This window comes from Carassius carassius, chromosome 27 (assembly GCF_963082965.1).
Source record: "Carassius carassius chromosome 27, fCarCar2.1, whole genome shotgun sequence".
NCBI classification, from domain to species: domain Eukaryota; kingdom Metazoa; phylum Chordata; class Actinopteri; order Cypriniformes; family Cyprinidae; genus Carassius; species Carassius carassius.
In genome coordinates, this window is record NC_081781.1 from 25,806,921 (window position 1) to 25,833,599 (window position 26,679).

The 26,679-nt window shown below is 41.2% G+C and overlaps 1 protein-coding gene across 20 annotated transcripts in view; it reads left to right on the forward strand.

Annotated features, from left to right (window-relative positions):
- Window positions 1-26,679, forward strand: part of nrxn3b (neurexin 3b) — a 366,662-nt gene that overhangs the window by 282,138 nt on the left and 57,845 nt on the right. For all 20 annotated transcript variants that reach the window (XR_009424222.1, XR_009424223.1, XR_009424224.1 and 17 more), the window contains one exon: window positions 6,528-6,709. Coding sequence is in view for 17 of the 20 variants with exons in the window: in XM_059513243.1 (XP_059369226.1) it covers window positions 6,528-6,709 (182 nt within the window). In the remaining 3 variants the exon portion in view is untranslated. The remainder of the gene's footprint in view (window positions 1-6,527; window positions 6,710-26,679) is intronic.

Below are 26,679 nucleotides of genomic sequence, written 5' to 3' on the forward strand. Positions count from 1 at the left end.
AGGCACCATAGAGCAGAGCTCAGACACTTGTTGACCAACGACTCTGAAACAGACCAAGGGCCAGGCAGGTAGAACCAGGGCAGAACACAGGGACAGGTCAGGAACTCGAACAAGACTAGACAGGACAAAGCTCCACAAAAACACAAATTAAACTCAAGACAAAGAAAAATATAAATCAATGAACTAATAAAAAGTTATATAGCAAAATAAGAAATTACCAATTTAACCAACTCAGAATAACCAAACAAAACGAAGAATCAAGACTAGAAAAACTAAATAAATATTATAAATTAAAGCAAAAGGCAAGAACAAATTACTAAAACAAGGAGCAAGACAAGAACATGGAATTACAAGGACTAGACAGAACAAGGGCACAAGACCAACCAGACAGGGAGACACAGACACATATTCAGCCAGAGACAGAGGGGTGAGAATGGTCTAACCTGGTCTAAAGTCGGGCGCAATGTTTTTTCTTTGTTATTTAAAGAGCGTACACACTGCTTAAAAGGGATGCACAGCAGCACACAAATATGGCAAATATTAAAAATTAAAGGATTGCAATGCATAAGATTTATATATATATATATATATATATATATTACTCATATATAAAACACCCATTACTCATTAAGATAATAGGGACAACCCGTTTAGACCAATGCTCCCGGATGCGCCAACTGTTTTTCCATCGTTAAAATAGCAAAAGTGGATTTGTACATGCCCTGAGTGCAGCTCCGCCATGCCCTTTAAACTTTGCATTTAGATCGTTAAAATAGGGCCCCAACAGTTTGGCATTTTTGGCCATGATTGAGAGTATTGATTGGCAATTTTGGGTCAGTTTATGTCATGTTCTGACATCCAGTTCAAATAAAAGGGGAGCCTACAATTGCAAGTAGTTTCTCTGCCGACTGGTGCCAACAAGTACTTTGGTTGGTCGGTTGTAGGTTGGTTTTAAAGCCTTGGCCCAAATGGCATTTTTAGCTCCTGTGGTCCTCCTCCGAGTCCACAACATGATGAACTGTTGGGTAATAGTCCACTATATAGTCTGCACCAGTGCAAGCTAGGTATAATGGTGTTTCAGGGGTGCAGAGCATCCACAAAGAGCACTCGTGAAGGCCGCAAGACCATGTCAGTGTCGTTTGGGACTGGGCTTGCTTTGTCAATTGCTATTTTAACAATTACAAGATGTTTAACAGTAAAATAAGTACATGACAATCTACAAATTTTGTACCAGGCAGCAAAAATTATAGCAGACCTTATTTGGGTTAAGACTGTATTGAAAGGCATCTTAACTGACTGGTGTAAAATGTTAAAAAGTGTACTTGCAGTACCCAGTGAAAGCAATATTTAGTCCAGTGAGTTCATGATCTTCATAGTTACCTTTATACATCAAACAAACACATTGTAAGAACACACACACACAAAAACCCTGTGTACACACTAATTTGTGTTAGTATATTGAATTGTAAATGAATGCCACGCATCACACTTTATCAGTGCATTTCTGTAATGAAGTTTTTTAATGAAGTTTTTACCAGCCTGAAATTCCATTAAGAAGACACAAACTGTGGTATGTATTGCTCCAGAAGATGCAATTTGCCCATAATGAATTCATACATAAAACAACAGCCTTTCAAAAGCTTTCAGTATTCATTAAAAACAGTCCATTTGTGGCATTATTACAATCTCACTACTTTTAGCCCTTTTCTTAAGACCAATGCCTAAATGCAAAATACTCCCTCACTCTATCAACACCGCAAGTAATTCTCAGTCTACCTGCCAATTTGGCAGCATTTAAATGTACATGTGCAATTGCTTAAAGCCTTGATGTGATTAAATTTGGTAAATAGCTTTTGTGTGTGTCAGGCATGTGCTAAGTCTACCCGTGCAGGGTCCACTAGAAACATAGTGTTGTTAGGACTGAATGGTGTCTCTTTTGTTACTTAGCAAATCCACTGAGTGGGATAATAGGCTCCCTGGGGTTCAGTGTGGAAGCAATATTTCATGGCATTCTACATCACTGAGAAGTCATGGTATATGAGGACAACTCCTGAAGACTGAGCTCAGATCTGTGTACATCCTCACAAGAACTACATTTGGAGACACTGAAGAATTCTGAGTGAGATCCTGTGGTTTTGTTTCTCAAGAGTCTGGATTTCACTCTGTGCCTGTAGCGTGCAATGTATATAATATAATTGACCTAGCATAGACAAATTAGTTTGGGAAAAGGTATGTTGGCCCAGCACAGGTCTCATATTTATGCAGTGGCGGAAAAAACAGGATTCTTAAAAAAAAAAAATGTTAATGTACACTTTATTTTTTCTACATTTTTCTAAATTAAACTATACAGGAAACCCTAACAATTGTTTTGTATACAAGTTTATATTAGACCATTTTTATAATAACATTATATCTATATATAATCTTTATTAATTATAATAAAAAAAGTATGAGTAAATATATCAATGTAATTTTTGCATTACATTTCTTTCACTAGTTTATGGACACTAGTGAGTGGATTACCTTCTCTGTCTTTCCACGGTTGAAACACTCGTTGAGTGATTATGTTGTTCCATCTGTACAGTGCCCAAAAATTTTCACAAACATGTTCATTCCTCAATTGCTTCTTTGATCTCATTTGCTTTGTTCCAAAACCTGGTGAGCTGCCTACAGAAGCAACATTTAAAGACGTCAAAGGCTGTTCCAAAACATAAGCATTTATACAAATGTGTCTCCAAAGGGAACTGACAGTCTTAAGAAAAGTTTCAATGGCATTTTCTTTTCATCTAACCTCTGTGTAATGCCTAATAGCCTACAGTTGTGTTTATTATAGCACAGCACTCACTGCTTTGTGTACAGGTATTGTACTGTATTTCTGTTTTTCAATAAGCACCATCTGCTGTCAGAGAGTGAATTGGAAGCCTGTCTGTCAGTTTTGTCAGGGTTTTTTTCTTTCTTTTTTTTTTTTAAGACCATTTATATGTACAATAATCATTCATGATTTTGACTCATGCCTTTTCTTAAATGGATTTAAAGGCTGAAATGTGATATTTGTCTTTTCATAAAACTATAATTTTAATACCAGTAACATTTCATAATTATTAATTCCAATTTACAGTCATAGAGAAAAATGATACTAGTCTAACTAATATAAAGTTCAATCATTAAAAGCACGTAAACAGTCAATAAAATAAGAACAAATTAACAAATTACAAGCAATATCAAATAAAAACAATAGAACAAAGATACAAATTAAGTAAGCGGTACTTTACAGTGCAAAAGTAAATATATACAGACACTACGGCTGCCACCCGTCCCTTAAAATATTTAATAATATTTAAAGGTAAAATGATGCATCCCATATCAAGTCAATACGGGACGTGATTTGTCTCGTATTTTACAAATGCCAACTCATAATTGAAATAACAAATTAACAAAATATTTTGCACTGTTATAATACTAATAGCAATTAGAGGTATCTGAGAAGCTCATTTGCGTGTGATTGCATTTTGGCATCTTTGTTTTCATTGTGATGGAGTCTCCAGAACACGTGCTGTTAAAGCTCTTTCACACGTGTGTGGCATGCAGTAAACCTGTGCAGTTTAAAACTTCTAGGAGCTCACATCTGCCCTTTGAACACAAAGCTCTCCAGATGTAGGGCAAGTTATGTTATAAATGTGTCTGTCCAGTAACATCTCAGTTACATATGGTGTCCCTTTTTCCCTGAAGGAGGGAACAGAGACGTCATGTTGGATGAACAATAAATTGGGATATTGCTTTGATAGACCAATCTACTTCGAGTGTAAACTAAACGAGCCAATGCACATTGCCATGCAAATATTGCATCCAGCTACAGCTGATCACAGCGTGAGCATAAACAGGCAGCAGGTGCAATGCATACCATGTTTTTGCTGAGAGACCGGGCCGGTGACAATTCCGTCTTGATGGAAGCCAATGCAAGCAAGAGCAGAGTTTTCCTGGAAGGATTCAACCACCTGGCCCCTCTAAGGATCCTGATGACCAGGTCATGCTTACCCATTGCTCCAGCCCTTGTAGCAAAAAGGAAAGCAAAACCCTGACTGGCCGTCTCTGGGTGTCTTGTCAACCAGAGAAGAACACCACACAATGAACAAGTTCCACTTCAGGGCATAAGCATGTCTCGTAGACGGTGCTCTCGCCGAAGTGATGGTGCCCACTACCTTTTAGGGTAAGTCGCCTAGAACCTCCGTGTCCCATCCAGAGACCAGACAAGTAAGAGGTCTGGATGTGGGTCCCATAGGGTAGGGTGCCCTGTCTCTGAGTCTGAAGATCCTTGCTCAGAGGAATTCACCAGGGAGGGACTATCATGAGGAGCACTAGTTCGGGGAACCAGGTCCAAGTGGGCCAATACGGCGCCACAAGCAAGACCTCCTCCTCGCCCTTCCTGACATTGCACAGCATCTGTACGAGAAGGCTCACTGGGGGAAACGCATACTTGTGCAGGCCCTGCAGCCAGCTGTAGAACAACTGGCAGTGAGAGGTCTCTGGTGAGGCAACAGGTCTACCTGAGCGGCTTCGAAACATCTCCAAATCAGCTGGACCATACGGGGATGGAGTCGCCACTCTCCCAGGAGTGTAGCTCAAGACAGCTTGTCAGCCATACAGTTGAGCAGGTAGAATGTGAATGGCATAAAGTGACCTCAGAACCTTCCGACTCCAAAGGAGAAGGTGGAGAGCGAGTTGCGACATGCAACGGGAGCGCAGACCACCTTGTCGTTGATATACGCAACGGTTGATTTGTTGTTCATTCAGACCAGCACATGATTGCCTCGCAAACGCCCTACGAGGCAGTTCAAGGCAAGGCGCACTGCTAACAACTCTAGGGTATTGATATGCCAGTGCAGATGGGGGCCCGTCCATACCCCTGACACTGCATGCCTGTTGTACGTGGCCCCCCAGCCGGTGGTGAAGGCATCCATGTAAACCACATCATGCCTACAGACCTGTTTCAGGGGCACTCCTGCCCGGAGAAATGTAAGATCTGACCACGTAGTGAAGGTTTGCCGGCAGGCCGGTGTAAATTTGACCCGCTGGGTGCCGCGCTTCCACGCCCACCTCGGGACTCGAGGATTTATTACTTATGAGATTCTGTGACCGTTAGAATTCTAGTCTAAATGGCAGCTTCTATGTTGTTGTCCATTATATTGAACATCTATAATTTTGTCTAAAGTATGGTCCCTGGAATAGATTCCAAAAGATTTCGATGTTTTAACAGTTACTGGGCATAACTGATTACATGTTTGTCATAACCATTATTAGTAAATGGTTATGATTTATGAGCATTAATTGCTATGATTCAAATACACTTTTTGGAGTTTTGCCACTCGTTTTATGTTTTGCAATGCAGGTGATTTGAAAGCATAATGAGAATACCTCCTGAGGAGCCAATGTCCAGCTTATTTCGTTTGTCCTTTTGTTTTTGTAAAATTGCACTTGAAAAAAGATTGTTCAATTTTATTTCTCTGCCTGCTTTTGTTCTCTGGTTGCAGATTCATGTATAATGTATGAGGATTTTGAGTTTTTTTCTTTCTTTCTTATTCTGGGCGACTTCAAGCTTTTCCCTGGATAGAGCCCCATTTAAGAGGCTTGAGGGCCAAGCATTGATCCCACAGCTCAGCTCAAGGACTGGACACTTCAGCCAAGGTTTAAGAGTCACCATGAAAATTAGGTCACTAAAGCTAGCATAAAAAGATATGTGCTTGTTTAGTGCCCTCACTGCAGGTTTCACAGTGATCTCAGACAAACTTCTCATTTATTTTGCATGAATCAAAATGATAAAACAAGACCCTGATCATAGGGTAACCAAGGTATCATTTGAAACATATACTAAAAGGTTCTTAAATACACCATGTGATCTGTGAAGCTGAGGATTTAGCCAGATGTGTTTTACGTATTAATTTCCTTGAATACGTAAACACTACTAGGGTTTAACAGAGATCTAGTTTGTTTGTTTATTTATTTATTATTATTATTATTGTTGTTGCTGTTGTTTTCTCACTCTACAACAGTGCAATCTCATGCCCCAGCTAATGTTCTATTGAAGACACAAGCAAATTACAAGCAATAGGACAACTAAAACCAATAGGCCAAACATACAACAAAGAGCTGATTAATTAGTTTAACTGTTTTTATTTAGGTCTTACTTCTAAATCTAGTAAAACTCCAGTCAGGAGCAGTGGGTATCTTTTTTCTTGCTAAAATTGTTCTTCAGAAAATATTAACAACATCAACAAAAAATGCCTGTTAAAATGCAAGATGTAATGCACAGATCTGATATTTTGACACGTCTAATTTTATGCCCCACCTGTTTACATTTTCGGGGACAAACTGATTATATTTAAATTAAATCCTTTCCGAGACATTTTGACAATTTATGCCTGTAACTGCATCATTGTATTCTTTTCATAAGCTTTTTGCTGCCTGCTTGTTCATTTACAATGCAAGATCAAAGTCTGATAACACTATTCTTTCTCTTTTTCTCCCTGCAGCTGGAGCTACATACATCTTTGGAAAGGGAGGAGGACTTATCACATACACATGGCCCAATAACGAGAGGCCCAGCACTAGAACTGATAGACTGGCGGTGGGCTTCAGCACCACCATCAAGGACGGGATTCTGGTCCGCATTGACAGCGCCCCCAGACTAGGAGACTACATCATGCTCCATATCGTGAGTGTCCAGTCTCCCATAGTGTTTAACAGTTTTGACAGCTGGCATAGTGGCAATTATACAATAGAGCTGAAAATCGTGACTACCGCATTACACTGTGAAACATAGGGATGGGTATCATTTACATTTTATCGATACTGTTAGCGATACTATTTGGTGCAAAAAAAATTTTTTTCTATTTGGTGTTTAAAAACATTAATATTTGAAAAAGTTATTTTAATAATTCTGAACTTTAGCAACTATATTAAAGTTCTTTAGTCAGGAGCAGTGAGTTATTTTTCTCTGTGTTTTCTTTTTATTAACTTTAAAGGAATAGTTCACCTAAAATTTAAAACTGTGGCATCATTTACTCACTCAAGTTGTTTTAAACCTGAATGAGTTTCTTTCTTCTGTTGAACATAAAAAGATATTTTGAAGAATGTGGGAAACTAAACAGTCAGTGGGGACCAGCAACTATTTGGCAGAATGTGTAGTACTTTCCCTTTAAGAGGTGCACGCATATGTTTTCTGTCAACTGTTTACTTTCACTTTAGACATTAACTGTGTTTATATGTCAATCTTGTTTTGACAGTATTAGCGCAATCAGATGATAACTAAGTAAACAGCTGCTATTTGACCGGTGTTGCAGCATGCAAATCAAACGTTTAATCAAGAAGGCTTTAAAGTACGCGGAAATAACAAATCAACATTTGTTGTGAATGTGTCTCACGAGTTTCAGCTGGAGCCACGAGACATAAAACAAAACTCAAAAAGAAAAAAAAAAATACCAGTTCTCGGTACTCATCCCTAGTGAAACATACGACATAAATATATTGGAGTGCTTCATTATATCATAATTTGATCACTACATAAACTGTGGCAAATATGCAAATGTGACCCACAATCACACATCATAATAGCCTATCTGACAACATATTGAAATGCTGGATTTAATTTTAAATTTATAGACCAAAAATAGGTGAATGCTGTCTGGTGTCTTGTTCACTGTTGGGGTGAATTATAATTAGATACATTTATTAAAAATGATTTTCAAAGGTGCTTTTGGTGTACCTGTGACCCTTAAAGACAGCAAAGTCAATCAGTAATATTCTGGAATCCACAGAAGTGTTTGTAGGGAATACTGCTGATGCAAGAAAATGGTGATAATGTCTGTAAGAAAGCCAGATTTCAACAGATTGAAAGTCTTTTTCTCCTTTAACGTGTCTGTGAGAGATAATGTACTCAAAGACCATCTGTTTCAAGGAACAGCAACCAAGGCATCTCAGTTTTAAGAGGAAATGAGAGAAAATGTAACTCACTAAGATGAAAGATGTATTGTTTTGATCCCCTGTGAATGGAAGGCCCTCATGGTGTGTGTTCAAGTTGAAATGCTTCTATTGAATTAGTAAGAGATACTCTGAAACGCATCTGCTAAAGCAGTGGTTCTCAACTGGTTTGAGATCTGGACGTCAAGTTGCGGCCCAACACAATACTAAAGCATAAGCCAGATGCAGTATGGGTTAATGTGATCTCAATATGATTGTAAGTACTTATGTAAGTACTTTTATGAAAGTACTTTTACATTTATGAATTCATGATTGACATTTTAAATGTTGTTATGCCTGTTAATTTTACAATTATAAATGCTTGTTTATATGGTAATGCATTTTATATTTTTATATGTTTATTATATGTTTTTGCAGTTAATTAAACAAATTAAAAGGTATCTAAAATGAAGTAGTGAAGCTACTAATCCAAGCTAATAACCATTTGTCTCGATTGATTCACAATGATTGATTCACAGTCCTTGTGCAGTATTTATATATATATATATATATATAGAGAGAGAGAGAGAGAGAGAGAGAGAGAGAAAGATTAGCTAAATATTTCATTATGTATTCATCTCTTCATCACTATGTTTTTAATTTAATAAAAATGTTAATAATTTCTAGCTGTATTAGTTTAAAGGGGTCATGTGACGTTTTTAAAAGATAACATTATTTTGTGTATTTCTTGTAATGTAATGCGCTTATGCAGTTTAAAGGTAAAAAAAAAAACTGTATTCCACGTACTTTACATTATAGTTTCTCCTCTATGCCTCGCGTTTCGGAAACACATATTTTTACCAAAAATTTTTTTTACAAAGCTCATAATTCTGAAAAGCAAGGTGTGCTCTTACTGGCCAGCTTTCCAGTGCATTGTGATTGGCCCGAATACCTCAAGCATGTGACAGAAACGTGACCCCCACTTACCATACTGTGATGATGCCGTGTCCCAGCGCGATGCGACAAAACCAATAAAAACCATTATAAACTAGGTATTTGTTTCATTCAGTGGGGACAAAATTACTGATTACAATGACTTACACTATCTTTTTACGCATTGTGTTGCATATTGCACCGTGTAAACATAAAACCATATCTACAGTACATTTGTGATCAGAGAAAGATAAACAACAAGCGCTATTCTACACTGCTTGCTCACATTTGAATCATAAGTGGCAAATTCTTTAAATACGAAAACGTACTTACAGACTGTGATTCAGAAGCCCCAGACTGATGCATCATATGACCCCTTTAACTTGGAAAGTATCTAATTACTATAGTATAACTAAAGTTTCAAAGTAGCTTTTCCAACACTTGCATTCAGCATTGTTGTTTATTCTCTGTCTGAACAGATCTACAGCCCATTTTTAGATCCGATACCCCCAGTTGAGAACCACTATGCCAAAAGATAGAGAGAAACTTTACACCTGCTTGTTTGTGATGTGTATGGTGTTTTGAGTCTTGATCAATTCTAAGTTCATCCAAGTAGAAATTATAATCAGGTTATCATAGCTCATACTGTTTTCCAACCCAAATGATGAAGAACTGTCTAATAACATCATCAAATCCCACTCAACAATGCACAGCAGGAAACACAACACTCAATATCCCATCAGTTCAGTCAGAAGGGATTCTGATTGGACAAGCAATAGGAGCCTATGTGAAGAGACTATACACACAAACACATTCTAAAGATTAACAACATCCCACTGTGAGGCTTCAGTGCAAATTAAATCACTGGCTTTAGACTGAGAAGAAGTGGGACATCATGGGAATCAGCACAGTGAGATCTCTTTGTCAGCTAATTCCTCTAACTAAACACCACCTTCTTCACTATCTCAGTCAAATGATCATTGGGGTATTACATTTAACCTTTCACCTGTTGAAATGCAGTTCTTGAACATCTCAGGAAGTCATGGTGATGATCCAAAGAAGATTTATATATATATATATATATATATATATATATATATGGGGGATTGGCACTGCATTTTTTTGCGGGATTGAATTCCCTGAGATAACATTCTGTGTGATTCTGATTTAAACAAGTTTTGTGGATGCACATAGTGTTTATTTTACACCAAACTAACATTAACAACAATATATGCATAATGATCCAGCAGTTAGTCATATAATAAAACTCCATGAGTTTTGTTTATGCTCTGTTAGCTGCTGCTTGTAAGCAGCATGCACACTGTTGATCAAAATGTGTGGGTTGCCCTGAGACTGCAGGGCTGGTGGGAACAACCACAGTGAAGCAAGACAGATGGCATCAAAATTTGCACTTACAGATTTAATGTGAATGTTGATTGTCCTAACCTGATTTTTCAGGGACAGAGGGAATTCATTTTGAAAATATGATAAATAACTTAACTCTGTGTGTACAGAAATAAGATGAAGAAGAAGAATGACTGCATTGTTTAGCTGCAGTGTGAATGTGATTTTTGAAATACAGATTTTATTTTTGGACTCATGCATTTCACCCATAATTTTTATTTGTTTCTTATTTCTAAGTTATTACTCAATCAGTATTCTTTCTAAACAAAGCAAGGGTGGTGTTGCTTATTGTGAGAGTGAGAATTTTAATTTACTCACATTGCCTCCTTTTTCATTGCCAAATCCCACAGGAAAATGAAGTCTTAATGAGTTGTTCCATTGCTGGACTAATGAGGCATTGAAAGAGTTTAAATTCCAAGTCAATTTAACAGTTTCTGTAAACAGGGATATTATCACATGTCTGATTTCATTCTGATGATTTATTTTAGAATAGAGTGGGTGTGACACCACGCTGTTGTAACTGTGTGGTACTCCCAACATGGTACAATAACATTTGGCCAAATAAAAAAAAAGACTAAATGTGGTGGCAGGGTTTAAAAATCATCAAAACATTGTCTCTCAACTGAAATGTAAAGACTCTAACATGTTTTGAATATTATTTAGCATCTACCAGCAGTGGCCAACTCACCCATGCCCATGCTTACCAGCCTAACCCTGACCTCTTGGTTCCAAATAATAGTGAATGTTTTCCTGGACAGGTTAATGGACAATAATCACAGCCCTGTTAACAGGGGGACACCATGGACACAGAGAACTCTGTGCATGAGTAATTAGCATATATGCATTGAAAAACACTGAGCTTTTAACATCTCAGAGTCACAATCAACGCTTTTAACTCTGTCTGAACTTTTCCACTTTAATTCTGAGTTTCCTATTAAAGTCACAGAAGTTATTAAGTGAATATACTGCACAGAGAGCATCTTAAGACATGATGTCAGACAAACAGGGTGCTCCATCCAAATGTATGAGCTTGAATAAGGCGTTATTCTATCTCACTCTCACCTGCCTGTGTATTTCAGTATTTGATGATTTCTGCAGTGAAAAATTACTTTTCCGGGAGTTTAGGAAGAAGCGCCCTCTCTCTATTTTACACCTTGAGAGAGTGAAGAGAATAAATCAATTGGATAATGTTGTTGATTTAAGAATTTTGTTGTTGTTGTTGTTGTTAGTAGTAGTAGTATTATATTATTGTGTCAATTTAGAGTAGGAGCGTTGCCAGGAATAGTCGTTATGTGGCCGTCCCTTCCCACATTTTCACACACACACACACACACACACACACACACACACACACACACACACACACACACACACACACATATATATATATCATGTATGCAAGATTTGCCAAGCATGAGGAAAACAAACAGCAATAACAATCCTCAGAAATGTTCACTTTTGATTAATTTGTTCAAGCATGTTAACAAACAAATCTTCACTCTCTGAGGCAGAAGTCTCCAAACTTATCCTTTCTTATCATCCTACTTCTTGTCTGCTTAATCTTATTCCATCTCATCTTAAGAAACCCACCCTCGACCCATCTCTTTTAAAGAACTACAGATTGGTTTCCCTTTTTCCTTTCATTGCAAAAACACCAGGACGAGCTGTGTTCAACCAAGTCTCTGCCTTTCTTACAGAACACAGAATAACCTCCTCGACAGCAACCAGTCTGGTTTCAGAAGTGGGCATTCAACTGAGACTGCATTGCTCTCATTTGTTGAAGCCCTAAGACTGGCAAGAGCAAATTCGAATTCTTCAATGCTTATTTTGCTGTATTTGTCCCCTGCTTTTAATACGGTTAACCACCAGATCCTCCTGTCAACATTATTGGCAAAGGGCATCACAGGAACCGCACTCCAGTGGCTCAAGTCTTACCTCTCAGATAGGTACTTCAAGGTCAGAAAAATGGCTTTTCATATCACTGCTAGGCTGATGACACTCAACTCTACCTCTCATTCCATCCTGAAGATCTGACTATTGCTGCTTGTATCTCAACAACTCAAGCTTGCCAAGACAGAACTGCTTGTGGTTCCATCTAACCCATCATTTCATTACAATTTCACCATCCAGCACATCAGCCATAACATAACAAAACAGCCAGAAACCTTGGAGTTATGATTGATGATCAGCTCAGACCACATTGCTAAAACTGCCCGGTCCTGCAGATTTGCTTTATTCAACATCAAGATGATCAGAACCTTTCTTTTGGAACATACTTCAAAACTCCTTGTTCAAGCTCATGTTCTGTCCAGGCTGGACTATTTCAATGCCCTCTTGGCAGGTCTTCAAGCCAGTTCTTTCAAACCTTGACAATTAATGCAGAATGCAGCAGTTTCCAATTGCACTGGCTTCCAAGAGCTGCTCGCATAAAATTCAACTCATTAATGTTTGCCCACAAAACCACCACTGGCTCTGCACCCCTTTACCTAAATTCCTTACTTAAACTTATGTGTCCTCTTGAAGTTTGTGTTCCGCAAGTGAACATCACGCAAGTGAACATCACTTTATTGTGCATAACAAGAAGGCAAAAAATTACTTTCACCGACTTTAAAATTAAATGTTCCCTCCTTGTTAAATGACCTGCCCAACTCAATCCCAGCAGCTGAGTTCTTAGCCATCTTCAAGAATTGCTAAAAACACGTCTCTTCCATCTTTATTTGACCCTCTAACTCTTGCACTCTCTATTCTAATTCTATTCTTAAAAAATACTATCCTTTTAGACTTGCACTAAAGAACATAAAGCTTATGACGATTAAGATGATTTTCACATCTTAACCAATTTTAAAACCATGGGAGACCACAGACATGAAGACAGTTTCAACTGATTTTTAGCTTTGAAATCCTTTGAACATGCACATGATCCGACCAGACTGCAAGACCACACACTTGATGATTCTAAGAATTTCACAGGGACACGAGATCTATAGAGAAAAACTATATATATATATATATATATATATATATATATATATATATATATATACATACACACATGGCTTAGAAAGAGCACAGGAGAAAAGCCATATTTACCATTAGGGTAACACACTAAAATACACAATATACATTAACTAAATGACATAAAACTTAACACAAAACACCCTAATGCACAATACTGATAACAAAATAGGAAAAAGTTAAATATATATATATATATATATATATATATATATATATAACCATTAACGATTTTTGACGGTATATGGTAAGGTAACTTACTGTTAGTTAGTTAATAGATTTCTCCAATAGCCTTTTTAGTGTTATTTGTAAAAAAAATAAAAATAAATAAATAATGATAATGATAATAATACATTTAAAAAAAAAACCTAGAGGCTTCATAACATACTGCTCAAGCTAAGCAAAACCTATAGAATTTACATATACAAGAGATGTTTGCCAACTCCTTGAGACCGTGAAGCACTTTGCAAGTGTGTCATGGGAATTTTAGAACCCACAATCTGACACTCCAAACATCATGTGTGAGTGGTGAGGAGGGAAGGGACCTGTCAATCATATGCTAGAGCTCTGACAGCTACTGAAATCAATGCAAATGCTCAGAGTGAACAGAGGAGAGTGTGAGAAAAGAGAGAGAGAAAGGTTTGTTCAAGTCACAAACAGTGGCATTTAATTGTCTGTTTTCTTATGGCTTTGGCCGCATATTTCCTCCTAGATGTTTATTTCATGGATTAAGATAAAGAAGGAAACACAAAATACTTATTTTCATTCTTTGACATTTTTTCTATCAGAACTCAGTGTGAGATGTTATAATGTGACTGTTTGCAGATGTGTATGCATGTGTGTTGATGTGTGTATGGGAGAGCAAAAGAGTGAAAATCGAGGAGGATAGTGAATGCAGAAATAGGAAAAAAAAAAAAAAAAAATATATATATATATATATATAATATAATATAAATATATATCCCCTACAAATTAATTATATTTCCTTATCAAATCAGCTTTTTCCCCTTATTTCAAAAACCCTTACAGTTGGGGTTATTATATTATATTATCTTCAGCTATGAACACATTGGGCCTTATAAATCTTTACGAAATGAACTCTTTAAACACTTTTTGCACTCACTGCAGTAGCATTTAAAAACAATTATTTATCTACTAACAAGCTGTATATTATACAGTATATGCCAAATTAAATGTATATTGTTAATGTAATGTATGTAGTTAGTTATTCTGTAATGTATATTGTATAATGTGTTAAAATAACCACAAAAAAAATATTTTACATTACTTTTTTTATTTTCTTATATATATTTAACTGTAATAGCGTTCAATTAACTGAAAATGGAAAGTGAAAGTAATGTCGAGTATATGGCACTGTGGGATTGAGTAATCTGCACAGTGTGTTCTGTATATACTACACATTTTGGCAAATTCAGTAACCTATGTCATTGTATCATTGTCATTGTATGTATCCCTTGCATTCATATCATTCGCATGCTATGCACAGTGTACATATATAAAGCAAAGAAAGTTAATAGAATAGCTAGTTGGCTGTTCAGAACATTATTTTGCAGTTTAGTGATCCTAGAGAAGCCATTGCATGCTTTTTTTTTTTTTTTGACTATAGAGGCAGAAAATGTTTACTGTAAACAGTGTCTGTTAAATTACTTTGTTTTGATTTAAAAAATGCAATTAATTACAGCGCTTTTTAAACTAAATTGTAATTAGATTACAGTAGCAAATTACTTAGCTGTGATCTGCTACACCCAACACTACACACAATCATCAAAAAGGCAAGTGTCAAAGAGCTTGTTTATGTGCTAATCCTCAATGCTGGAGAAAAAAAAAACCTTTTCATAAGAACAGTTTTAATATACTATAATATGTACTTATTTGTGGTTATAGCTTTTAAGAGTATAATTATTTATAACACAATGAACACGTTGTATCCACTTTTACAATGGATTATACTGCTCATAGTTATAATGTATTATAAGTTTCATATCTTGCCATTTTTCTGATGCTACTTAAAGCGGTCAAAGACCACTTGTAAGTAGTAATAATAATATTAATAATATATTTTTTTTTCTCAAACAGCCATAAGATCAGATTTTAGATCAGTTAAATGTGTAATATGATCACGTCATCTGCGTCTCCTGTCTGGGTGAGGACCATGCAGCGCTCGCGCTCGCTGACAGCGGATGCCCTCATTGCGAGTTAATGCCTATGGTGACTCTGAGGACTCGCCTGGCATCCTTCTCGAAGCCTGCATCATCCGCTGCGCGGCAGCGACGTAAGAAGCGCCGCTCCCAGCGCCTACCAGAACCGCCTCCAGCTCGGCCGAGCTCGCCGGTTCCCTCCGCTTCGCCGGCCTCCCCTGCATCGCTTCCCGATGCTCAGCTTTCGCTGCTTGCCGACGCGTCATCTGAGGAAATGGATCTCAGGCCCGCGTCGGAGGAAGAACACACGTGCTCTCTGCTTGCTTCGGGCAGTGAGGGTTGGGCGAGCTCCGTGGATCTCGCGCCCGCTGCTCAGAGGCCCAGCAGACGGGGGGATATCGATAAGGAGCTGATGCGTGTACTCTCGCTGGCCGCGGCGAGCCTCGGCCATGAGTGGTCTGCACCAGCGCCCCCTTCACGTTCCCGGCTGGATGGTAGCTATCTTCCGGATGAGTGCTCTTCCTCAAGCTCAAAGCACGCCCCTTTTCTTCCTGAGCTTCACGAAGAAGTGGCGAAAGTTTGGGACGCTCCATTCTCGGCGAGAATCCGCTCATCTGTTTCGCCAGCATTCTCCACACTGGACGGTGCTAAGAACAGAGGCTACCTGTCACTTCCGCCGGTGGAACAGGCTATAGCAGCGCACCTTTGCCCACCCTCTGCTGGACGGCGGACTAAGGCGGCGCTGCCATCCAAAGCCTGCCGCATGACGTCATCGCTGCTCGCACGGATATTCTCTGCTGCTGGGCAGGCTGCGTCTGCGCTACACACCATGGCTACGCTACAGATTTTCCAGGGCGATCTTCTCCGCAAGCTGGATGAGATGGGACCTGAAGCGATCTGTCTCGCGGATCTGAGGAGTGCTTCGGATCTCTCCCTCCGCGCTACTAAGTCCGCTGCACAGGCCATGGGACGGGTTATGGCTTCCGCTACGGTGGCTGAGAGGCATTTGTGGCTGACGCTTTCTGACATCAAGGAGTCTGAGCGCGCTGCGTTCCTTGACGCGCCGCTAACTCCTGCCGGCCTCTTCGGATCTTCCGTCAACGAGTTTGTGGAGAGATTCGCCGAGGACCAGAAAGCTTCGCAGGCGTTCAAGCACTTCTTGCCGAAGCGCTCCAGTTCTGCAGCTAGCCGCTCTAGACCGGCCCCACAGAGCTCTCAGTCACGCCCACCGCCTCCTGCTGCGTCATCGCGACAGCGTCAGCAACGCAGCTCGGGACCCCGTTCTCGCTCTTCAAGCCGTCGCCCCGCGCCGCGGGAGCCACGGCAGAGGATTGCGGTGAAGCCAGAAGCCCCGAAAGCATCCTAGCACTGCTGGGAAAGTGCCGGTGTTCGAGTTCCGCTGCGGCCGAGCTCTCACCCAAGCGTGCCGCTGTTGCAGTTCCAAGAGTTGTGACTGCCTCAGTGTCTTCTGCAATGCGCAAGCCTGCACGAGTGCCCGCTTGCCTGCACACAAAAGCCGTTATCACGGCTACCCAGATGTTTCACAAAAAGAGTGTTTTTTCTGGTGTTCCGGCCACGGCCGATGGTGCTATAAATGTTGTGACGATGCCCACTCCTCAGTGCCCATCTCCACATGTAAGCACAGCCCTGCACACAGGGCCTGCGCCCATAATGTCGACTCAAGTCGGTCGCGCACACTGCATAGTAAGCGTGCCCACCCCTCAGTGCCCACAATTACTATGTCACACACGTCATGTGGTTTCTGTAAAAATGAAACCTGTGCACGCTCGTCCGGCCACGGCCGATGGTGCTATAAATGGAGTGACGATGCCCACTACCCAGTGCCCATCTCCACATGTAAGCACAGCCCTGCACACAGGGCTAGCGCACATAAGATCGACACAGATGTAAAAACGCTTCTGCACAGGCAGACAGCGAGTTGAAAGTGGTAAATGTGCACACATGCAGCCCACGGTTACTTGCAGATATATTGAGTCCCACGGGACCCGCTCAGCTTCCCCCCAGTCGGTTAAGCGCCGGAACGGGGTCGAGGAAGAGCGATCTGCCCGCTGTGATCAGCGCGCTCCCCGCCTCAAATGCGCAGCACACTCGAGCGCCGCCGTTGCCCAGTCAACAGAGCGCGCTTCGCATCCAGCCCTTAGCCATTCATGCAGATGCATGGTCAGCGCTTCCAGGGGTTTTGGATTGGGTGCTAGGCATTATAAAGAGAGGCTACTCGCTACAGTTTTCTCGACGCCCACCGCGCTTTTCAGCGCGCGTCGAAACTACGGTCAAAACAGAAGTAGCACACATACTTCGGGCCGAAATATCAAAACTGTTGAGCAAAGGGGCTGTAGAGCCTGTGTCTCAAGCTCAAAGCGAGGGGGGGCTGTACAGCAGATACTTTCTGGTGCCCAAGAGAGACGGCGGTCTCAGGCCCATACTGGATCTAAGACAGCTGAACAAGGCATTGATGAAACGCAGTTTCAAAATGCTCACGATCAGGAAGCTCCTCGCGCAGATTCGCAGAGGGGACTGGTTCATGTCAATAGATCTGAAGGACGCGTATTTTCAAAAACAGATAGCGTCAAACCACAGGCGATATTTGAGATTCGCCTTCGAGGGCCAGGCATACCAGTTTACAGTCCTGCCATTCGGCTTGTCCGTAGCTCCTCGTACGTTTACGAGGTGCATGGATGCAGCGCTCGCTCCTCTCAGACTCAGAGGCATACGAGTGCTGAATTATTTGGACGACTGGCTGGTTCTGGCCCAATCACGAGCGGAGCTCGTGGACCACAGGGCCGTTTTACTCGATCAAAGCTCGAGAAGCTCGGCCTCAGTGTCAATTGGGCGAAGAGTTCGCTGAACCCCAGTCAGACGATCCTGTTTCTGGGTATAGTTCTGAACTCGTGTTCCATGACGGCACGGCTGTCACCACAGCGCGCGATGGGCATTCAGTGCGCAGTGAGTTCTTTCCGCTGCGGCGCGACCGTGTCTCTCAAACACTGTCAAAAGATGCTGGGTCTCATGGCCTCAGCATCTCCGGTTCTGCAGCTGGGCCTGCTCCGCATGCGCCCCCTGCAGTTCTGGCTGAAGGCTCGGGTGCCGCGCAGAGCGTGGGCGTCTGGCCGGCTGCATTTCAAGATCGATCAGAGCTGTGTTGCGGCTCTAGCACCTTGGACAGCGAACGGCTGGTACCGATCAGGTGTAACCCTGGGGACTTCCCCGAGTGTGAAGATGGTGTCGACGGACGCCTCCACTTCGGGATGGGGAGCGCTGCTCGAAGGCAGACCGTCCTTTGGCCTATGGTCAGAATGGGAAAAGCTCCATCATATCAACTGCCTGGAAATGCTGGCAGTGGAGAACGCGCTGACGCGCTTTTGTCCCCATATCAAGGATCACCACGTCGTAGTCCTTTCGGACAACATGTCCGTGGTGTCCTACATAAATCGCCAGGGCGGTCTCGGGTCCCGAAACCTGTTCAGGCTGACGGAACGCCTCCTGGTTTGGGCTCAGCGCAACGTGCGCTTGCTGAGAGCAGTGCATGTGCCTGGACTGCAGAATCTGGGTCCAGACAGGCTGTCCAGAGGCAATGTTCCTACGGGCGAATGGTCTCTACACCCGCAAACAGTCCGGCTGTTGTGGGAGAGATTTGGCATGGCGGAGGTGGACCTCTTTGCGTCCCACGAAAACGCTCATTGCCCCGCGTTATTTTCCAAGAACGAAAGCGCGCTGTCACGGAGATGGCCGTGCTGCCCGCTTTATGCGTTTCCTCCCGTCTCCCTCCTTCCGCAGGTGATAGAACGGGTGAGAGAAACGAGATGTTCAATACTGCTTGTAGCACCTCTTTGGAAGAACCAACCATGGTTCCCAGATTTGATGCAGTTAGCAGATGTCGCCCCGTGGCCGGTACCCTTGAGGAGGGACCTCCTCTCGCAGGCCAGGGGCTCGATTTGGCACCCTCAACCAGAGTTGTGGTCCCTCCATGTGTGGGCGCTCAACGGTTACCCGCTGATCTTGCAGTGGGAGTGCTAAATACCATCACTCAGGCTAGAGCTCCGTCAACACGACATCTGTATGCCTCGAAGTGGTCGGTGTTCTCCAGCTGGTGCACAGCTTGAGGTTATTCACCCCTTAGTTGTGTAGTGACGGAGGTCCTCTCCTTCCTACAGGAGCTGTTGGTTAAGGGCAGAGCCCCATCCACGCTCAAAGTTTATGTGGCGGCCATCGCTGCGTTTTCTGAAACGGCGTCCGGTCAGTCAATAGGAAGGAACGATTTAGTCATCCGGTTCCTCAGAGGAGCTAGGAGGCTGAATCCTCCCAGACCTCCGTCAGTCCCTATGTGGGACCTCGCGGCGGTTTTGGAGGCCTTGAAGGGTCCCCCTTTTGAGCCTATCCAATCGGTTAGCCTTCAGCATCTGTCGTTCAAGACAGTATTCTTGTTGGCTCTCGCTTCTGTGAAGCGTGTGGGTGATTTGCACGCGCTCTCTGTGAGCCAGTCGTGCTTGGAGTTTGGGCACAATGACTCAAGGGTCATACTCAAACCTAGGCACGGTTATGTGCCGAAATCCCTCAACACACCGTTTCGGGCTCAGGTTATTGCCCTGTCTGCCCTGCCGGTGTCAGGGGAGGATGGAGACACGAGTCTTCTTTGCCCTGTCAGGGTTTTAAGAGCTTATGTGTCTCGCTCTGCTGCCTTTCGGCAGACGGAGCAGCTGTTTGTCTCGTTCGGTGGATGTTCCAAGGGAATGGCTGTTTCGAGACAGACTCTATCCAGATGGATAGTTGACGCCATAGCGTTAGCTTACGCTTCCAGGGGCCTTCAGTGCCCGTTGGGCGTCAGAGCACGCTCCACAAGAGGCGTCGCCTCGTCGTGGGCTTGGTCTACTGGGATCTCCTTGCAGCATATATGTATGGCGGCAGGTTGGGCCTCGCTGTCTACATTTATCAGGTTCTATAACCTGGAGGTCCCCGACTTGCAAGCAAGGCTGTTGTCGGTATAGTCGAATCAGGGCCCTGAGGGGAATTCTGAGTTCACGAGCGCTATGCGCTGCCGACTGTTATATGGGCAGTATTGCGTAAGACCCGCATTGCCACATTGGTCAGGCCTTGCCTCGGCTGTGTGATGTCATATTGCCGCATCTACGGATGCTGCTAGATATAGGACGGAGGGCTTTTTCCCTTTTCTGTCCTGGACTCTCTGTGAGTCCCTCAGGTGACTGTGCACTGTAAATCCTGGGCGTTGCTTCAGGTTTATTGGTGTGTGATCCCTGCGCGCACGGCATTTTACATTGGGTTCCCGTAGCGTCTTAGCTAAGACGCAGTACGAGAGAGCTCTCGTAAGAGAACGTACTCGGTTACTAAACGTAACCTCGGTTCTCTCTAGAAGAGCGAACGAGTACTGCGTTCTCTGCCGTGCGTACGATTCACTCTGGTTCGCTTCGGCGATGAAATAAATCAGGTGAGTCAGCCTTTTCGAGCTCCTTTTATAGGTTGGGCCACACCCGTTTCGGCGGGAAGTGGCAAGAAGGGCGCGAAGTGCCCTTATTGGTCTGATGTTGCATCAGCCTGCGCTCGATAGGCTGTGCAGTTGCCGCAGAACAAGCCAATGAGCGAACGAGCCGTCTCGCCTATGGCTGTGTACTGCTGCAAATGCGCTTTACAAAAATACAAAATTAAGGATATTTTTTTGCTTCAGTATTTCGTGAAAAGAGACTTTTCCCATAGCGTCTTATCTAAGACGCAGTACTCGTTCGCTCTTCTAGAGAGAACCGAGGTTATGTTTAGTAACCGAGTACGTTTTCAGTGAGAATGAAATTACTGGTAAACATAGTTTGACCATTTCAGGAATTTTATTTTATAATTGATTTATTTATTTTTTATTTTTTCACACAGAGGTGTGCAACAGATACTTCAATAAGTAAACCATAAATCACAGAATATGACTAGTAGATGTTGTTAATGCAGTGGTCTTTGATAAATGAACAGTTATACTCTTTAGTACCAAACAGTAGGAGAGGGGGAATGAAAGCTAATGCACGAATTCTGTCAGGAAGTCTGTTAAGCCATGTCCACATGTACACGGATATTTTCTAATTCCATTTTTAAAAAGTGGAAAAGAATGCACTTCACACCTCAATCATTTGTGTATCAATTTGCACTAACTACCAATAGCTTCTCACAAAAAATTCAAGGCATTGATGTTTGCCTACAAAACCACCACTGGCTCTTCACCCCTTTACTTAAATTCATTACTTCAGACTTATGTGGCCTCTAGAAGCTTGCATTCTGCAAGTGAACGTCGCTTAATTGTGCCATCCCAAAGAGGCACAAAATCACTTTGTAATATGTTCCTTCCAGGTGGAATGACCTGCCCAACTCAATCCAAGCAGCTGTGTCCTTAGCCATCTTCAAGAATTGGCTAAAAACACATCTCTTCCATCTTTATTTGAGCCTCTAAATCTAGCACTCTCTATTCTAATTCTATTCAAAAAAACAAACTACCTTTCTAATCATTTTGTATTCTATCTGTTTTCTTTACATTTATTATACAATTAACAAAAGCAAAATAGACCTCTAAAACTAGCTCGCTCTATTCTTTTTTTAATATTCTGTATGTTTTCTTTTTATTTATTATATTATTTAAAAAGCCCTTTTTTTTTGCTGTTAATTTTGCTGTCTACATTATAACACCACAAACTGAGTTTTTGAAAATCCTCATGATTTGGTCATGTTATGTCATTGTCATGAAAGATTGGCATTGTGAATCAAACATGTTGATTTCCTATAATTGTGGCTCCCAATCGGTGGTCCTGTGTCATACAGTGAGAAAGGTTCAAAGAAGGCCTTGTCATGGTCTTTCGACCAAAGATAGCCTACGATACATCATGATCATTGCATAGTGTGTTTGCTGCTACGATTCACATTTATTGACCAGCCAATAAAAATGTGACATGATATAAACAGAACATGGTGTTAAAACATAAAACATCTCACCTCAAGCTCTAATGCCTTCCTCTTTCGCTGCTTCCACTTTCTTTCAGCACACATAAAAATACAACAGCTAAATTGTGATTTATCTTGCTCTTTATGTTTACCACTAGCGCATGCTGATGACCTTTTGTTCTTAATCGTCAATAGGTGTCATCATCGTACAGTCTACACATGTCATAGCCAATTTTATTAGATCCATGTCGCACAGTGTGACATGCAGTGATCTTATAGGATTGCTAAAATCATATAATGTGTTATGGGCTTTATTCCGTCAAGTTGTGAGGTAGGGCCTCCAAGGATCAGATTTGCTGGTCCAGCACATCCTATAGATGCTCAGTCAGATTGAGATTTTGGGATTTTATAACATTATGAACTCTTTGTCTTGTTACTCAAACCATTCCTCAATGTGGCAGGGTACATTAACCTGAAAAGGCACCTGCCATCAGGGAACGGCATTTCCATGAAGGGGTGTATGTATTGTCTGCGACTGTCTTTAGGTAGGTGGTATGTGTCAAAGTAACATCCACATTAATGCCAGGACCCAAGGTTTCCTAGCAGAACATTGCCCAGACCATGACACTGCCTCCACCTGCCTATAACCTTCTTCACTTTGGGTGAAACTCAGCTCCTTAAGGACCACTTTTCTTTAGAGCTAATTAACTCTTAACACACATTCCTGGAAGTTTTTAGCACTCCTAAGGACTCAGATTAGTTGGATCGGGTGTGACTAATTATGGTTAGGGCTAAACTACTGCCATATCTTTCCAAGTCAAACAATGCACAATGCACACACCCAGTTATCCACCTGATCTGAAGGAAAACATGATTCATCAGACAAGGCAACCTTCTTTCATTGCTCTATGGTCCAGTTCAAACTCTCATTTGCCCATTCTAGGCTCATTTGGTGGTTGACAAGGTTCATCAACGGGCATTCTGACTAGTGTGCAGCTACGCAGCCCCATATGTAGCAAACTGCAGAAGCACTATGTGTTCTGACACCTTTCAGTGCTAGTATTAAGTAGCTCTTCTGTGTGATCAGACTAGACAGGCTAGCCACTAACCACTTTTGGTAGATACTAAGCACTGCATACTGGGAACACCCCATAAGACTTGCCATTTTGGATATCCTCTGACACAGTCATCTAGCCATCACTATTTGACTATCAAAGTCATTCAGACATTGCCACTTTGCAGTTTTTCCTGCTTAAAACACATAAAATTCAAGAACAGAGTGTTTATTTGCTGTCTAATATTCTCCCACTTTTTGACAGGTTACCATTGTAACGATATAATAAATATTTTTCACTTCACCTGTAAGCATAGTGGTTTAATGTTAATCGATGTATAGCAGTGCTTTACTAACAATGTTAAAAATCATTGTGGCATTGTGTTGCTTGGCTTGACCAGAGTTCTGAAGCGCTACACAACTATTGTGTCACATTTTATTCATTTTATATCGTTCTGTACAGTACTTTCCTGGAGTTCTCGCAGATCTCCTCACTGTAAAACGCTGTGCCAAGAAATACACTTAGAGCATCATTAAACTAAATTCTCTGTGCAATGCATTCTGGGCTCAGTAGCAGCCGTCAACCACTCCACATGTGTTCGCACATACCTGGCATATACATGTCTGAGAGCTTCTCTCTCGCAGCTAAGTAGAGTACCCATCAGTGCTTAATTTGTGCTGGAACAAGCCGTATCCGGATCCGGCACCTCCGAAATCCGACCCGGCACATCATTTTGGCAGATCCACCTCCTCCAGGAGCGGCGTTTCCTTATGGCAGAGTATGGCAATTGCCATACCCTAACCCAGTCAGGTGTGTCGTGGAAAAATATCCAAACTTCATATCTCTATTATAATTCATTATTATTTTAAATTAGAGTATTTTACAAATATTTAACCAATGATTAGTATTAAGAGCTTGTCAGTAAAACTTTGTAATACCATTGGATCCTCAAGCTCTCAGCGAAACCTCGTAACTACACCCAGTCTCCTTTCAGATTGACGGGCCGCACACAGCCCGGAGAAGAAAGATCTATGCTATAAATAAATAACTAAAGTGTAAATAAATAATTGATGTTTGAATAGTACAGCATTTTCTTTACTCAACACTGTGTCTGTAAAGGCTAATATTTTTGAGATGCAACAATGCAACAATGACCCGACTAGTCAAGTGACAGTTCTGTCAGCTGTTCTGAAATGTGAGTGAAAGTCTTGTATCGCAGCGTGCAGCAGGTCGCTATAGTACAGACAAGATGCGCTGATGTGAAGCTTGCTCTGAGAGAGTTCATGAATTCGAAGGGTGGTTTCGAATGACTGATTTAATCTTATAGTTTTTTTATTATTATAACCTACATGCTATATTGAATAAATGCAGGAATTCCCCCATTGTAAATGCTGCAGGAACTATTAAAACCATGCGATGTAGCTACACACAGTCCCCCACCGAAATTTAGGACCTAATTAAATATAACTCTATTATACAGAGATTTGTAAAATAAAATCCCACCATCTTTTTCTAAACTTTTTCAAGCCTGGAATTTGCTTTTTTAAAATTGCATGGCATTTCAATGTTATTCATGACCTTAGAGACCCTAAAAGCAAATGATGCACGCTGTTAATCACTTAAACTGCTCCACCAATGTGATTGTGCAAATGCTCCATTACATCTCCCTTCTGTAATCACGCGCCGGATCCATTACCCCGCTTTTTTCTGGGACCTCGCAATTTACAAATTAAGCACTGGAACCCATCAACCCAGACACTCCTTAAGGCCCACAGTCCACTCAGAGCTTTCACTACTTTCATGTCTCTGCAGACTTGGGCAAGAACTGCCTGCCACAGTTGCTTTTGTTCTCTGCTCAATCAGCCTCTGTACGGCTGCATTTGCCTTGAAGGGGCTTTTGTGTATTGTCTAACTGTAGGCTGACATAAGCCCTGTGGATATTGCCTTTGAGATGCTACAAACAGAAGGTATTTCAGAAGCTGGAGGAGGTTAAAGTTGATCAGAAAACATATGTGTGTGAATGAGTGAGAGTGTGTGTGTGTGTGTGTGGGTGTGTGTGTGTGTGTGTGTGTGTGTGTGTGTGTGTGTGTGTGTGTGTGTGTGTGTGTGTGTGTGTGTGTGTGTGTGTGTGTGTGTTGTGAGGTGGTTTCTGGGCCTCTAAAGAACAAATGTGACATGGGTTTGTATTATCTTAGAACAATTCCAGATTATCTTTCTTAAACAGAAAATAGAGAGAGAGAAACAAATTGTAATCAATATTTTTTTGTTCTTCGGTAAAAATATAAAAACATTTAAAACATTACATTTCATTGAAAATATCAATCTATCAGTGTTGTGTGAGAAAAAATTTGCCTGAGAAAAAAATCATCTACAGAGCATTGATTTGTGGGGGGGGGCAATGTTTTCATCATCTTTTTTAACACATTTTTCAAATCATCCATGTAGCAATAAGCCCCACACTTTTTTCTTATCATCAAGATCAAGATATCACAACTGTGCATATGTGATCACTCCTTTTTCCTATTTTTAACTGCATAAGAAAGGAAAATGATTCCATATTGTCTGAACCAGTTATAAAGTATTTCTGTAAAATTGTTGTTATCTCTGAGAAAAACAAACCTGCATATTTAGTTGAAGTATATTCTGATGTGGTGTGCATTTAAATACTTAAAGACTTAAATATTTAAAGACTACACATACTTACACTACATTTTTCCATTAAAATGCTTAGTATCATATAAATAATTTAAATATAATATCATATTATAGTATACTATCAATATAGTATCATATAAGCAATTTAAAGCTGCAGTCTGTAAGTTTTGCCTCTCTGTTTGAAAACCTGCAATTACAGCTGTGTGCAGAATTATCTTCCTAGCATGGGTTATGGTCCGGCGCAGCTCCAGCATGGATGAATCTAATGTTTTGAGGAGTATGTGTGTGTATTACAATAAATTGCGCTACCAATGGTGATTAAGTGTAATGATCGGTTAGCTCATATCACATCTAACCATGCAAATTATTATTATTGTTAAACTTTTTTCTCAAATTATTAATGTAAACAACATCAGCATTGCGTAACTATGTGTATAGCGTGTATCAGTGTTTAATTTCAGTTTAGCCCAATCTAATTTCTAATTGTCATACCATTCACATTTCATTTTAAGAAATTATTTTAACCCAAAAAAGCATATTATGCTCCCTTCAAACTGGTT